We start from the raw sequence: 15,329 nt of genomic DNA, 5'->3' as shown, positions 1-15,329 counted from the left end.
AAATGACCTCTGAATAGTTGTTTTGGATTAGCCATCAAAGTCTTCTCTCGAAGTGGCCAATAGATAGGTACTTCCAGAAATGAGTCACTTGAAAATGATCATTGCTGCCGTTGCCATATAAGATAATGGATAACCATTACACTCCATTTTCCCCAGCTCCTCACCCACACAACGCCTGCTCTTGAAATATGATGCATCCACTGTGCTTAGTGAGCACTTAATGTCCAAAAGCACCGTGTTTGTTGAGATTTACAACTGCGCCGGTAGGAGGGGGGTAGAAGAAAGAGTGCGTCGTCTGCGTATAATGTTGTTCACTCAATAATTATCTCATTTTATTTACGAAGACAGACAGCTTTAGACGAGGTTAGAGGCTCCCTCTCTATTATCTCCACCTGCCACCCCTCTATTGTAGCCCCCTCCCTCCTCTGCCCCTAAATGATGTCCTTCATGTCGAGGACTTTCCAAAGTTTCCGTCTAGGAGGAAGAGGCAGGGGAGTGTGTCCTCAGCGCACTCGGTTATGCTGAACAGAGTGTAGGGGAGGAGGGAAGAAAAAAAAGCAGACAAAATTACACCGCACCTCTCGTGCATTGGTAGTCAGATCGATGCCATTTCTGAAAGGATTAGGCCTCCTCTCAGAAATCTATTTTAATTACTGAACACACAGGTAAACAAAGTGGTGGTGGTTCACAGGTATGGATTCGAGCGTCAGAGGAGTATTGATAGCGTGTGGCCCCACGTTAACCTCGGGGCCGCTCTGAAAGATCCTGCCGGCTGCACCCCAGGTGGAAGCGGGGAATGCCGATGTAGCTCCGCGACCACTCTTTCCGTCAGACCGCATTGATGATGGAAACAGATTGAAGTCTACATACTGTGTAGCAAGTTGTTGCATTGTGGTGTTAATGTGTCACATTTTACTACAATTAATCAGAAGCTGCCAGCTTCAGCGTCTGCTAGTCTTCCCATACAGATTGTGCATCCATGTATAACCCTTATTAGAAGGGTTATACATGGATAAGTTGTCTGTGTGTATATCCCATGCATTCATTACCAAACTCAGGCATTTAAAACTCAGTGAGTTTGTTTTTTATTTAATCTGTAATAAGATTAAAGATTTGCAGAGCATTAATAAAAATGTAGGCTTTAGTATTTTTGGGGTTAATACTTTAATTTGTTGCAGTCCCCATTAGCTGCACGCTAGTAATAGATGAGTAATAAAACAAGAATTTGTGACAGACTTTAGTACCTTAACAGTCATTATGTCAAACTGTTTTCACTAATAGGTGCTAATGGTAAATGATTTATAAATGTAAGAGCTACCACAGTATGGCTAAGTTTAGTTTTTTTTAATACGTGAGTAATTTTTATAAATGATCAAATTAACTGTTAACTGTTAAATCTTTATAGACCAGTGAAATCATTATAATTGCAGCTGATACCATAATAACGAGAGTAGAAACATGTTATTAAAGCTTTATAAATTTTCACTCTGTGTTAGGTTGTTTATGTCACGTTATTTTTGTATTTCCTTCATATATCTGTACCTGAGCTGAGGTGACGCAAAAATTTCCCCGCTGTGGGATCAATAAAGTCTTATCTTATCTTATCTTATGTAATTTATAGCAATAAAAGAAGCTAATTTGTATTTGCAGATTTATTGGAGTACTTAATCATTAATAGCTTGTGGATGAGTAATGAGCCACAGATTCTAAAATGACTTTTGGCTGATTTTGCCTTCTTTCTCAAGTAGAAGCTTTCTCACCATATACGTGTAAATGCAGACGGGGGAAAAACAGCTGCCGTAAGATGTTTAAGCAGCAACAAATGGGTTTAAGTTACATACTTTATATCTTTCCACCTATTGATGATGTGTCTGGTTTCTGCATGCTTGTGAAAGGCTTTTCTGATGAAAGAGGCGCTATGGAGATGCTGCTGAGGTCGTGACACTGTTAGAGCACACTGGTGTTGAGAGTCTTTACAGATGTTTTGTTCACACGATAAGAATAATCTGTTTTGCCTAAGTGGGCTCAATGTGTGCGTGCGTGTATTGTGCATGTGTCTGTCTTCATTTTTTACTTCATAACTGTGTGTGTGTGTGTGTGTGTGTGTGTGTGTGTGTGTGTGTGTGTGTGTGTGTGTGTGTGTGTGTGTGTGTGTGTGTGTGTGTGTGTGTGTGTGTGTGCAGGGCTGTCTTTGAGGAAGATACCCTGCATGGAGCTGGGTGATTAGGCACGCTGCGCTAGTCACAGGAAATGGAGTATCTGACGGACAGGCCAAGTGCATTATAGATGAATGTCGTGCGTTAGCAGCGCTGAGCCCCTGCCGAATATCTCTCAATTTCCTCTCTGAATGACAAAAGAAGCCACGCACAATTTCCTTGATCCAGAGCATTTGTTTAACTGCGCCCTACCCATTTAACCCACCCATTCAATAGTCTGTCTAGTAAAAGGAAATTTAGACAGTGTCAATTTATACAGCTTTAAGGAAGATCTGATATGGGCAGGCAGGGGTTACGAGGATACGCCTCTGGAATTTAGTTAGAGATTTACGGTGATTTGGTCTGATTTCTCCCGTAAGCTAAACTTGGTATCGTCATTAAACATGTCCTAATATTTTGAAAGTGTCAAAAACAGATTGATTTATTTTTTTGCTCCAGAAATATTTTAGAGTTTGCTGGTTTGGCTGTGCAAACTTATCCCAAGGTCACAGATCGCTGATTACAATGGGTGTTAGAGTTTTTTAAAGTTGCTGTCATTTGTCAAATATCTTTATATCGCAGCTCCGAGCTGTCATCTTTACAGAATCCCCACCCCCACCCACCGTCTTTGAGTTAGTGACAGCTCATCTCTCCCGGTCACTGCTCGCCGTCTAGACTTTGAACTCGCTCTGTTTACTTCCTTATCTGTTGTTGTTGTTGTCGTTACTGTCGTTGCTTTGCGGCAGACTAGTCGTTGTAATGGTAAGCTGTGGCTGGACTTGAATCGAAGGCTTCAAAGATGTGAATTCAGGCTATTTTCAGAGAAAAAAAGTCTGTCATGGAGGATGGAAATGAAATTAAATTTCTGCAAGCAACACTTCTGTCTGTAGTTTGGACTCGGTTCAAATAAGGTTGTTAATAATAACATTTCTGTCACTTTCTGGATTGCAATTTCTGCTCCAAAGAATAAACATGATTTCAGTTTTGATTTTGTGCGCTCATGTATGTGTGAGCGAGAGAGGGCGAGGGCGAGAGAGACACCAGCTCATGACTAATTTTATAATTAATTGCCTTTTGGAGGACCTAATCACATTATTTGACTCTCTACTGTAGGTTGTGTGCCAATACAGCGTAGCCTGTGGCTTAGTCACAGTGTGCCGGACTCATTAACGAGGCAGTCCGGAGATTTGTCAAACACACACGAGGCCTGCGTGCATAGAAAAATGCACACACATATGTCATTAAACAATAGCTGCGTACTGTATGTTGTGTACTGAGGTTTTTTTGTGCTGTGATTTAGGGGTTAAAAGATGCCCTCTGGTGTATTTGATAAGGATTTGAATAACTGGCTGGTTAGATTTCCCCTGTGGTGCGTGAAAACGGGTCTCTCTTGATGAAGTTATCGCTTGTCATGCAGCTCTTTCTACTCCTCCACCTCCTCCTCCTCGTCCTCCTCTTTCTCTTCCAACGCTCGGCCGGAACGCATTTGTTTAAAGGAAGGGGAAAAAAAAGAATTACGACACAATAGTTTGTTTTTGAAGGTCTCTGGTGAGTGTTTATGTTAGAAAGACAAAGAGGGGTGCACATTTGTACGCCTTGTCTTGGCGTGTGTGTATACGCACGCAGTGGAAACATGTGTGCCAGCATGTCTTTTTCGCGTACGCACACATACACATACGGCTTAATTATGGCGTTACCGAAATGGGCAGTTTGCTCTGACACCCCGCTTGCAGAATCACATAGCAGACAGACTTAAAAGAGCTCATTAGCTCTCTCTAAAGAGCTGTTTACTGCATATACACACACACAGAGTAATAGGCAGTTCTGTTGATGCAGATGGATGCCGAGTGTAATGAGAATTATTAGGCTTCTCTATGTGGAGGCTGGAGGAGAGGGGTGAAAAAAGCTGGCAGACTAGACGCTTCAGAAGGTGGAGAAGATTTCTGCTGGATGTTTCACCCGAGTGCATGATTTCTCTCTCTCCCTTTTTCTCAGCAACATGTACGACTCTTGGTTTAAAAAAACAAAACAAAAACAAAAAAAACTTGAACACCTTATTGCATGTGTCTGTCCAAATGATCTGTAAATATGTCTGCCAGGTCTGCAGCCTTGCAGCTCGATCAAAGTGCTGTAACGAGACCAAAAACAAATGAATGGAAATATTTCTTGTTAAATATTTAAGCCGGAGGCCCCACGCATGTAATCTTGTAACCTTAATGAAGGCCTCTGCAGCCAAAGGCCAAATTGTGCTCGACAAGTAACAGAACAATTTTATATTTTAAAGAAAAGAGCCTTGACTGTTTGTGAAAATGAATGTGTGATGCTTTTAATAACAAAGGGATATTGAATCGCCCTTTGACAATGAATTCAATGACTTTCTTTCAATGTCTTTCAAGGTCATTCATAGCAAGTAAAGGGATGTAGTAAGGCCCCACCCCACCTGCACCATCACATTAGGGCGCTTTGCTTTGCTCATTGCCCCTGGTTTACATCACATTGAATTAAAGGATACACCCCTGAATGATACCAAAGTCAGTCCTCCTCGATCTCTTCCATATGTTTTGGAGAAGGAGCAGCAAGTTCAAAGTGCTCAGTTCAAAGCATCCGTCCTCATTTGAATAACGTAGCGTAATCGCTATTACCTTATTTAAATAGTGCAAGTTATCGTTTGGCCTTCATTTGCATTGCAGGGTAATCACTGCTTCTCTGCATTAACCTCATTATAGAAGAGATGAAAGCCCTGATGGAGCCTGACATACTCTTTTTATATATGTTATCTTTATTAATGACAGTATTAGAAAGATCGTGTTTCTTTAAACAGAGCACATAAGAGTTTGGTGCATGTCGGATTACAGGGAGTGAAGACTAAGACTTTGAAGGCCTTTGTTTTTTGTGTTTATTCCTCATTTCTATTACCTTCAACATTTTTATATATTACTCTTATTTCTTTCTATCCTCACACCTTCTTTTGAATTATTTTGTGTAATAAGATAAGCTGGAGTATTTTAGCTAATAACACAGCTAGATAAAAAGGTACGCCAAATTACCTAAATGTCATCAACAGATAAGTCTAAGAGAAAATGAACAGTTTTTTTCAGTACTTAGCATCTCTCTGTGTCTTCTGCTAATAGGTAGATTCAAATTATGTTAATTAATGTGATTAAAAAGTAGCAACACCAAAGGTGTGGCACCTTATTAAGCTACACTAGCTTTGCTAGCTGCGTTGTTTTTCTTTGGGGGGGGTTTCACCACATACACTACATCAGTAAAAATGCATGCATTACTCTTTTTTTGACAAAGAAGGCAATTTATCATTTATGTATATGTGATTGATATATTATACCTGAGATGTGGCATTCATAAATGATAATGGCTAGAGAAAAACTTAGCTAATGCTAGTTTGGCTAGCTCTTTTATTTGATATAGCTCATACCTATTTGATTGTTTTACTGTATCAAGTGCACATTAAGATCCTTTTGAATGGCAATATTTAAGAAAATAAAATGTTTTGAGTGTACATTTGAAGTTGATTTTTATTTTATTTGAAATGTGTATTTTATTTTGTTCATAGCTAAGGTTAACAGGGTCATCTCTTGCTAACTTTCTTTTGATGTAGCTTTCGTGCTTCGGCTTATTGTCTGGCTGCAAGAGGACATGAGAATTTCTCTAAAGTTAAACATATATACTCAGGCATTAACAATAAAGCAAAAAAAAAAAAAAAAAAACCAAAGCCTTAAAATACAGTTTTTTCTCTACATTAATATGAATATATACTAGATGTCAATAGTTAGCCTCTGTTCAGTTTTTATAGAAAAATGTTTATTTCAGCCCAGATGGTGTCATCTATTACAGAGATTGTGTGATATCTTTAATTTCTTTAAAAAGAATGTGTCATATCATAGAATATATATTTATAACATTTGCTGCCACTTGCTCTGCACTATACCAAATTAATATTATGTTATGTCCATAATCTTCAACTGAAGCACTGTTGAATGCCCATTTAAGAAACATCTGAAGGTGGATTTTTCTGTGGCAGAATCACGCTGCAGAATCACCCTGTGTCAGCAATGCTGTTTCACTGTAGGTCTGTGCCACTGCAGAGAGGAGAGTCACTCTGATAGTATATACAGTGATTATAGCCCCTGAATCAGATGGGGAGTGGACAGTTTGTTTGTAAGAAAAGGTCTATAATAAATAATAATAAATATAATATAATAATAAATATATACATGTATTTACAGATAGTTGAACACATGGCTGAATCTGTTGTCCTCATCCATATCTGCTTTATAGTTATTTGGTAATGCTTAAAAGTTAATGTTGGAACTATACAGACTTTATGTGCAGTCTTTTGCTCCTGGCTACGGATCAGACATGACGCTTAGAATACAAGCTTGAGAGCAGCCTTGAATTGTTTAATATTTTCAGTGATCTTGTTCTATTAAGGATTGATCAATACTCATTGACACTGGCTTACTGACAAAATAACAAGAAAAATAACAAAACTGCACCCTCTGATGGACTCCTGGAAACACAATTTTTTTCTGTGGACTCTCTGAGCTACTCAGATTAAAATGGTTACACTGCTGTATGAACGCATTGGAATCATCACAGAGGAATGTGACTTTGTAGCATTTTGTCTTTGCAAATAGTGCTCTTTGGCAGTTGTGCAGCCATTTTTTTTTAATATCTGTTAAATGTTTCTTTGCTGGTGTGAAATCTGAATTTTGTCTAGAGCGTTGTTCTTATTTTCTCCTGTTTTTGGAAATGTAATTTCCTTTTAGAAATACTGTCCTTTTTATATTGCTGCCTTCACTTAATATATTCTCAATATTAAAAGAGCCTCTTAGCTAGCACAAAACTTCGCCCAGCTCTATCTGAGGTGTTCCCTGCTCACTACACTGGGAGGGTGATGGGCACGCCAGCCCCGGCAAGACTCCCCTCGGCTAAAATGTTGTAAATTAACACAATTAGCAGATCGCCATTCTGCTAATTAGCCACTGGCGTCTGCTGAGAGATGGCTAGAGAGAAGAATCAGAGAGGAAATAGGAGTCTAGGGATACCCCCACCCCTGCCTGTGTTGTTACCAAACAAACACAGGGCCTCAGAAAAGAGAGCAAGAGAGAGTGAACGTGTATTTGTTTGTGTGTGCTTGCTTTCTGCGTTTTTTCCCCCATGTTTATGTGTTTGCAGTAGCATAAATGGATGGGAGGAAGGGAAGATTTGCTCCTCCGTGAATGCATTTTATTGTGCGTGCTGGCTTTATTCACACAAGCACAAAAACACACACATAAACCAATTTTGAAACAGGGATTGCTTACTAGACCCCCAGTTGTGGGTCTCTACATGCAACCGCTGCCAGTCAATAAGTCGGAGGAAGTAGCTTAAATGACACCGATATTATCCTTTATTTGTGTGCACTAAGTCAAATCAAACAGGGTTCAATCTGCTGTGCGGCTGCTGTGATTACGCCCAGTCCAGCCTTTGATAGTGCCACGGCTTTGATAGTGAGACAACGATGGAGCCACTGTGTGACTGTCAGTGTTTGCAGATGGCATTGGCTGGGATTAAAGGAAACAGTGGCTCTCCAGCCTCCTGAGGCAATAAAGGGGAGAGCCAGGTGAGTATGTCTGAGATGAGAAGGAGCAAAGGAAGGAGGGAAGGGGAGGGAGGCGAAGTGAGCACAGAGGGACTAAATAAGAGGAGGGGTGGCTTCGAAGAAAGGGAGTGAAAAGTGGAGATATATATCGAAATAGATGGAGTCTGAATAAAAGGAGGTGAAGAGAAATAAAGACAGATCTAGCAGGAGGGGAGGTGGAAAATGGATAACAAACAAAAGCAAAGAGGAGAGAGGCTGAGAGTGAAAACAAGGCAGCAGGGAGGCATGAAGAAGAGGCAGACAGAATGGTAAAGAGAATGGTAGAGAGAGAGAGGTCAAGGTGGAGCTGTGCAGAAAGGAACTAAGCTTGAGACACAATGTGTTGTAATTCATAGCTCGCTACAGCTCCTGCGTGTGTGCCTGTGTTTGTCTGTCTGGGTCAGTGGATGTGCGTGCGTGCGCGTGTGCTCATGGACGTCTGCACGCCGGAGTGCAGGCATAGATGTTTTTTCTTTTTTTTTTTTTTAAACGCCTGTGTGTCTGAGCACAGGTTTGTCTTTAAGTGTGTATTGAATGAAAGTACCACAAGCAGAGGTGTGTGTTTGTGTGTGTGTGTTGCTTTGTGGCACTCGGCGAGGCGCATTTTCAAACCCATCTCCAGCCTCTTCAGATGAGCCGGGGATTATAGAGTGACCCTCAATGCCTCTGTCTTATTGGTCTGGCCAGGGTGCATTAGGCTGCCGTAACCAGCCATCCCAGCGTCTCTCTGTACCGCACTTTACCTGCTGATGCTCTCTCAGAGTCCTTGTGAGCTGTAGGGTTTAACAAATCTTGATTAGTTGGATGCAAATCCATAATAACACACCAAATAACACACCAAACGCCTCTGGACAAATATCACCTTTTTGGACAGTTTTAATTATTGTTAAAATGATGTTAGCTTGACAGTGTGTTAACGCATCTCTGTCTTTTTTTCCTCAGGCGTAAAGATGCAGTGGACCCCCGAGCACAGCCAGTGGGCCGAACAGCATTTCGACATTTCGTCCACCACGCGCTCGCCAGCCCACAAGGCTGAGGCATACAGGGCAGTACCTGGCCACCTGCAGCGCTCGGCCACCTACCAATATGCCTGGGCCAATGACGACATCTCGGCACTCACTGCCTCCAACCTGCTCAAGAAGTACGCTGAGAAGTACTCTGGTATTCTGGACATGCCGGGCTCATATTCGGAGACGCCTGGTGTCCCAGGAGTGATGAATGGGCGGAAAGGTGAATCTGAGCCTTGGCAGGATGGTGTCTACCCCATGAGCTGCATCCCAGAGGGCATTTCCGTCAGGAAAGGGGGGGTTGCGGCAGCTTCAGAGGTGGTGTCTGGCATGTGCAGCTCTCCGGGCCTGGCTTCCAGCACCCTGAGTGAGCCCAGCTACTCCAGCAGTAGCTGTGGGAGCCACACAGCAACTGCCCTGCACTCTTCCTCCATGCCCTCTCAGGAATATGGCCCAGCGTACAGCAGCTCGTACCTGCACAGCAGTTACAGCTCCCAATCTACCCCCGCCCCGGCACTTCCATCTCCACTGCACAGCTCTGGGCTACTGCAACCACCTCCTCCTCCACCCTCCCACCCCACTATAGTCCCAGCTTACAATGGAGGCTCCCCCAACTTGTCTAGTTATAATTACCCCCCAGCAGGCTACCCAGCTCAAAACTCAGTAGGGCCAGGATATAGCCCTGGAGGAGCCCCCCCTCCCTCCTCGTACCTTCCCTCAGGCATTGCTGCACCTACACCCCTTGCTCCCTCTTCTGCTTTACCTGGATACCCATACCAGAGCCACAACCTGACCCCAATTGCCCCAACCCCTCTCAACAGTAGCTCCTCCAACTCACTAAAGAGGAAAGCCTTCTACATGACAGGTCAAGGAGAGATAGACCCCTCTTATGGTAACTTTGGCTACAGTCAGGCAAGGAGCTCAGCTGAGAGTCCCATGTACAGGGTAGCAGATAGCAGCAGTACAAACGGAGGCTCCAACAGTGCCAGTGGTGGTGGGTTTGACAGGAGTGCTGAGAAGTCATCTTTAACTTTTAATCCTCAGAAACAATCCACCATTGCATCAGAGCAGCAGAGGAAGTACAGCAGCCAGGCAACTGGTGGGCCTCTGACTCCACCAGCCTACGTCTCCTCCACCCTGGGGGGTTCCCGCTCAGCAGACTCTATTCCCAGCTTTACCACCCCCTCCCTCAGTGAGCAAGGTCCTGAAGACCACCGTCTCCACCTTTCTCACTCAGCACCTGGACCTACCTCCTCCTCATCCACTTCCAACTCCCGGCCTGCTGAAGAACAACTAAAAACCAGTGATCCTCACCTCCTGGACATGGTTACCTCTGAAATTGTACAGCAGGGGCCCCCAGTGGATTGGAGTGACATTGCAGGTCTAGAACTTGCCAAGGCTACCCTGAAGGAAGAGGTCCTGTGGCCCATTCTGCGTCCAGACATGTTCAGCAGTTTAGGACCATCCCCGCGTTGTGTGTTGCTGTTTGGCCCCAGAGGCAGTGGCAGGACATTGCTGGGACGTTGCCTGGCCAGTCAGCTGGGAGCACCATTCCTACAGCTCAGCGGCTCAACACTGGCGACAAAGTGGCTGGCGGATGGAGAAAAAATCATCCGAGCATCATTCCTAGTGGCACGGTGCCGGCAGCCCTCAGTACTGTTTATTAGTGAAGTGGACATGCTCTTGTCGGCCCACCTCAGTGAAGAGAGCCCTATCAACCGACTTAAAGGTGAACTTCTTGCCCAGTTAGACTCACTTCTTATGGGCTCGGGCGAGGATGGAGGCAACCAAGTATTGGTGGTTTGCTCCACAAGCAGACCACAGGATATGGATGAAGGACTGCGCAGGTACTTTTCCCGGAGGGTCCTGGTGCCTCTGCCGGATAGCGCAGCTCGACACCAGATCATGAACCAGCTCTTGGCCCAATCTCAGCACAAATACTGTTTGAGCGAGGAGGAGCTGGCGCTGCTGGTCCAGCGTACAGATGGTTTCTCAGGACTGGATCTGGCCAGACTCTGCCAGGAGGCTCTTGTAGGCCTGTTACATGTCTCTGCACAGGGCGTGGACATGACTGGTATGATGCCCAGGGGACAAATCAGGCCCCTCACCTACCAGGACATTGAGAGTGTCTTTTGTAAATTCCAAGCAAGTATATCGCAGAAAGAGATTGACACTTATACTGAGTGGAACAAAATGTTTGGTTGCAGTCAGTGAAAAGATAGATCCCGCCCTTGAGAAAAAGAGGTTTCCACAATTCCTCCCCTCAGGGCAGAAGCATTGTGCTGAAGGGGAAAGGCACACAAAAGGCCAACACAAGCTCTCACAAGTAGGGTTTAGATGCACCAAGAGAGTCGCTTTGATGAGACAACTGACAATTTTGCAGTTAATGAACAAGAGTTTTAATTTGAATGCTCGACACTCCAGAAAGCCAGGGATTGTTTACACATTGCAAGCAAGTTGGCTTCAGACAGGACACCCCAGTGTCTGTGTATATATTGTTATGTTGTTGTTCTTGAGATTTAGTTGGCTATCCAAGTGCCTGAAGTGGTGCTTTCTGAGTTTATTTGTTTATTTGCCTCACAATCTACATTCATGGCATGAGCTGATAATTATTAAGAGCTTTAAAAACTTCAGCGGCATGTCTGAAAGACCCAGACTGACAGTCACCATTGGGTGGTGGTCAATCGACCTTTATTGTCTTACTAAGAGCAGAAATCCATTTGGGCTGCAGTACCCTGGGCCCCTGACTCTCACCCATGTTTCTGATCCTGTGTCTGCAAAACAAGCAAACGTAACAAACCAACAACCAACACTCAGGAAAGCGTTTGTGAATTGTACAGTACCTCAAGACATCTTCACGAAAAGCACTAAGACCTGAGAGGAGAATCTGGCAGTGTTAGGTGTACCTCAAAAGACTAGGCTAAATAGCAAAGAGGTGGCAATGAATGTACTAAATGTGTTCTGGATTCGTGGAACATATTCTATAGTGAGAGTAAAAAGATTTTGTCCTTTCCCCCCCCTCACTGCAGGTGCTTTAGTTACCTGTTTCTACTTGACCAATCCTTATGAGCTTATTACCATTGCTGTTTCAAAATATAAAACTGTGTTGTTTTGGGGTTTTAAAAGATGGGCAGGTGTTGGGGTGGTGGGAGTTGTACATTAATTAAAACAACCATAATCAACATTGTCTATAATACATGATCTAGGCTATATGGTTTAGCTGCATGGAACCGCATCAGTTATCAGCTAACTCCTGCGTAAAATATTCATCATACATTAAGCGAGGTATTCTCTGATCTTGATGAACTTAAATGGAAGGAATCATTCTTCATATAAATATACTTATTTGCTTTTTTAACTGAGAGATCAGGCTAGTACCAACAGCTGTTTACGTTAGCTTGGCATAAAATATGTTAGCCTGTTAGACTGCAGCATGTTAAAGTTAACCAGTTAACTTTTTAAACACTTAACAGTGTTTTTGCAGGGATTTTGCAATGCTAAGCTAACGGGCAAATGTTTGTAGACTTGGCTATCTTTCATAAAGAGAACAAATAACTGTATTTCTCCAAAATATCAGTGATATCAAAGAAAAAATACTGTCTTTTTGTGTGGGTATTACATTATTGTTTGACTTGGTCTTGCATGGTTTTGAGGAAAGCATGTTTGTCAGTCAGCATCAAGAAAGCGAGGCTTGGATATTGCCCTTACCGAGTCCAACTGAAATCATATTTAGTTATTTTTTGCAGTATTAACAAATGTCATATATAAATATGCTTCTAAATTAACTTTTAACTTTGATATCATTAAAAGAACAGAACGTGCTCATACAACCATAAACACCAATCAGACATTGTAACAATATGCTGTGACTAAAATAGGAGCACTATGAAAACATGGGTCATATCATACCTGTATAGGTGCAACATTTTACAAAAATTGCATTATTGCTTTATTTGCTATATTTTATTGAGGTCTTTAACAATTACTGGTGTTTATTTTGAAATAAAAAATGAAAATTAATAGTAAGTCTATTTTTCATTGTGAAAATGAAATTAAATAAGAAGTGAAATATAAGAACATGGTTACAGTTTTTGCAATGTTACCGACTTTGACGTTTTTTGGGGACAGACAACAAAAAAATCTAATTTGAGAGATAGTTGTGCTGTAGAAGATGACACAATGATTTCATTTGGACTTTGGTATCATAGATACGTTTGTAGGAATTTCCCCTTGTTAAACACTGGCTCAGTTTCCAAGACACAGATGACGCTTAGCTATAGACAAAAACAAATTCTTCATCTTCATTGATTTAAATAAAAAAAGTTAGTTTTTTAGGCTTAATCCACATCTAGGGAAACTAGCTTACCATGTTTAGCTGTATTTGAACTCGATTAGCTTCTGAATGAGATGCCACTCATGTAAATTACATATGTGGAAAGTAGAAATTTAAAGAAATAAATTCGGTTGCACGGCAGTTGTCATAACCATAATACGGTCAGCCAGGAGGTATATGCAGTTGGAATATATATGTTTTATTCTGTTTTTGTTTTTGTTTTTTATCTAAGATGACCACCCCAGAAAAACAAATCAATTCTAAACAATGTCAGCGCTTTTTTTTCCTGTATCCGTATTGTCTTTCTTTTTACATACATTTGAGTTCCTACTGTTTAACATGAGTGGGGAATTTTGGCAGTAGTTTTGAAGACCTACATCACTGAACAATATCTGTTTCCCTTTGTATCATGTTGGAATGTATTTTTGTCTCTTCCTCGCCACCGTTTAAGGAGCTGTTGTGGCATGGGACTACTTAGGTCTATTGCACGTGCACTAAAGCGTTTTGTGTGTAATCTGGGGGGGGGGTTTGTTGAAATTTCTCAACGGCATTGACAGCACTTATTTAGTTGGTGTTTTATTTATCTAAACCGCTGATCAGTCTTACCCTTTTTATCGTACCTCCTGATTTTTCTATAAGAAAAATATCCCAAAGGTACGAGCTGCTTGTTGTGTATGCCTTGTGTCGCTATCTCGTAGGCACCATCAGTTCAGCACCTGGAGTGGGGTGGGGGTGGGGAGTTCTGCTGAGCATCAGCAAACTGATGGAAAAGAGAGACAGACAGGCAGCGTGGCAGCAGCAGCAGCACAAGGGGGGAAAGCAGAGTGGTCCGTCAGAAAACCACCCTCAAAACAATCTGTACCAGAATTCCTTCTGTCAGCAAATCCTCTGGAGAGAGAGTCCCTTTGGACAGAAAAACCTACTAATGCACTTCACAGCACACAACAGTAGCACAGGCCTTTCCTCCTCTCTCTCTCTATCCCTCGCCATTCTCCACAAGCCGACCGACAAACCACTTGAAACACACTGGTCAATGCTACGCTTTGTTTGTTGCGTGTTTAGCGGGTCCTCTTTTCATGTCTTTTTCTCCATGATGTGCTGATCTTTTCCCCTTTTTTTCCTTTCTTTAAATAGAGTTCTTCTTTAAGGCATTTCTACCTCATGGCTACAAAACACACGTGGTATTTGATTTAGGTCTTTTACAAATGTCAGACATTTGTGGAAAATGTATTTTAAAAAAAAGACAAAAAAAGGAGGAAAGAATAACACCATGAAGTTTTGCGCAGTCTACCTCAGATGACTGTACTTAAAAACATTTAGCTGATGGTGCGACCGGAGGCTGCAGCATAGCCTAGTGTGCGTGTGCGCGTTTGTGTGTGTTACCACGTGTCCTCTCCGAGACAGACACACACTCATGATGAAACTGATGTGAAAAACGCAAGCGATTCGTAAAGGGGGCGGGGGAACGGTTGGGGGTCAACCTAAACGTGACCTGGAAATGTATAATCCAATACATTTGCTTTAATCTTCTGTGAAGTACTGTGGTTGTGCGCGTGTGAATGTGTATATACATGGGCACACTCTTTTTATTTAATTTTTTTTTTTGATTTAGTGTGTTAAATTTTATAAATTGTTAGTATATATAACACACTTGCACAACTTTAAAACAGAGTGTAATGTGTTTCTGTTGTACATATCTATACATACAATACAAATGCACCACTTGTTTATATGTGTGAATATGTTGCCATACTTGCAGTCAACTTAAATGTATTTTCATGTAATCTGAGATACAAGCAGCAACAAACAATTCATTAAAGACATTTTCTTGGGAGATTACAGCTTGTATACGTTTTTTTTTTTGTTGTTGTTGTTATTGTTTTTATTGGAAGCGTAAAGTAATAACTGAATTTATTTATCAGTAAAATGGAAAAATAAATGTATTGTCCTGCCAAAAAATAGCCCAGCTGAAAAATCGCCTTAATGAGCCTTGTGTTAGTCACCCTTGTGTGCAATTATAAAATCATCCGTGTTGCACAGGAAGCCAGCGCTGTCGCTTCTCTCATTAAAATGTAACAATTCATTTCTCTTGCTATGCTAAGAGTGGCTAGACCAAAACATTAAAGCATTAATTATGTTTCTCCATCACAAAG

General features: G+C 42.0%; 1 protein-coding gene across 1 annotated transcript in view; it reads left to right on the top strand.

Moving 5' to 3' along the window:
• LOC113016545 (fidgetin-like) overlaps window positions 1–13,414 on the top strand; it is a 32,012-nt gene extending 18,598 nt beyond the window's left edge. Inside the window, exon 3 of the mRNA XM_026159446.1 lies at window positions 8,779–13,414. Coding sequence (XP_026015231.1) covers window positions 8,779–11,057 — 2,279 coding nt within the window. The 3' untranslated portion in view covers window positions 11,058–13,414. The remainder of the gene's footprint in view (window positions 1–8,778) is intronic.
• Window positions 13,415–15,329: the final 1,915 nt, after the last annotated feature.

This window comes from Astatotilapia calliptera, chromosome 23 (genome assembly GCF_900246225.1).
Source record: "Astatotilapia calliptera chromosome 23, fAstCal1.2, whole genome shotgun sequence".
Taxonomy (NCBI): domain Eukaryota; kingdom Metazoa; phylum Chordata; class Actinopteri; order Cichliformes; family Cichlidae; genus Astatotilapia; species Astatotilapia calliptera.
Note: the sequence above shows the minus strand (reverse complement) of the source record. Positions and strands in the feature narration are given on the sequence as shown.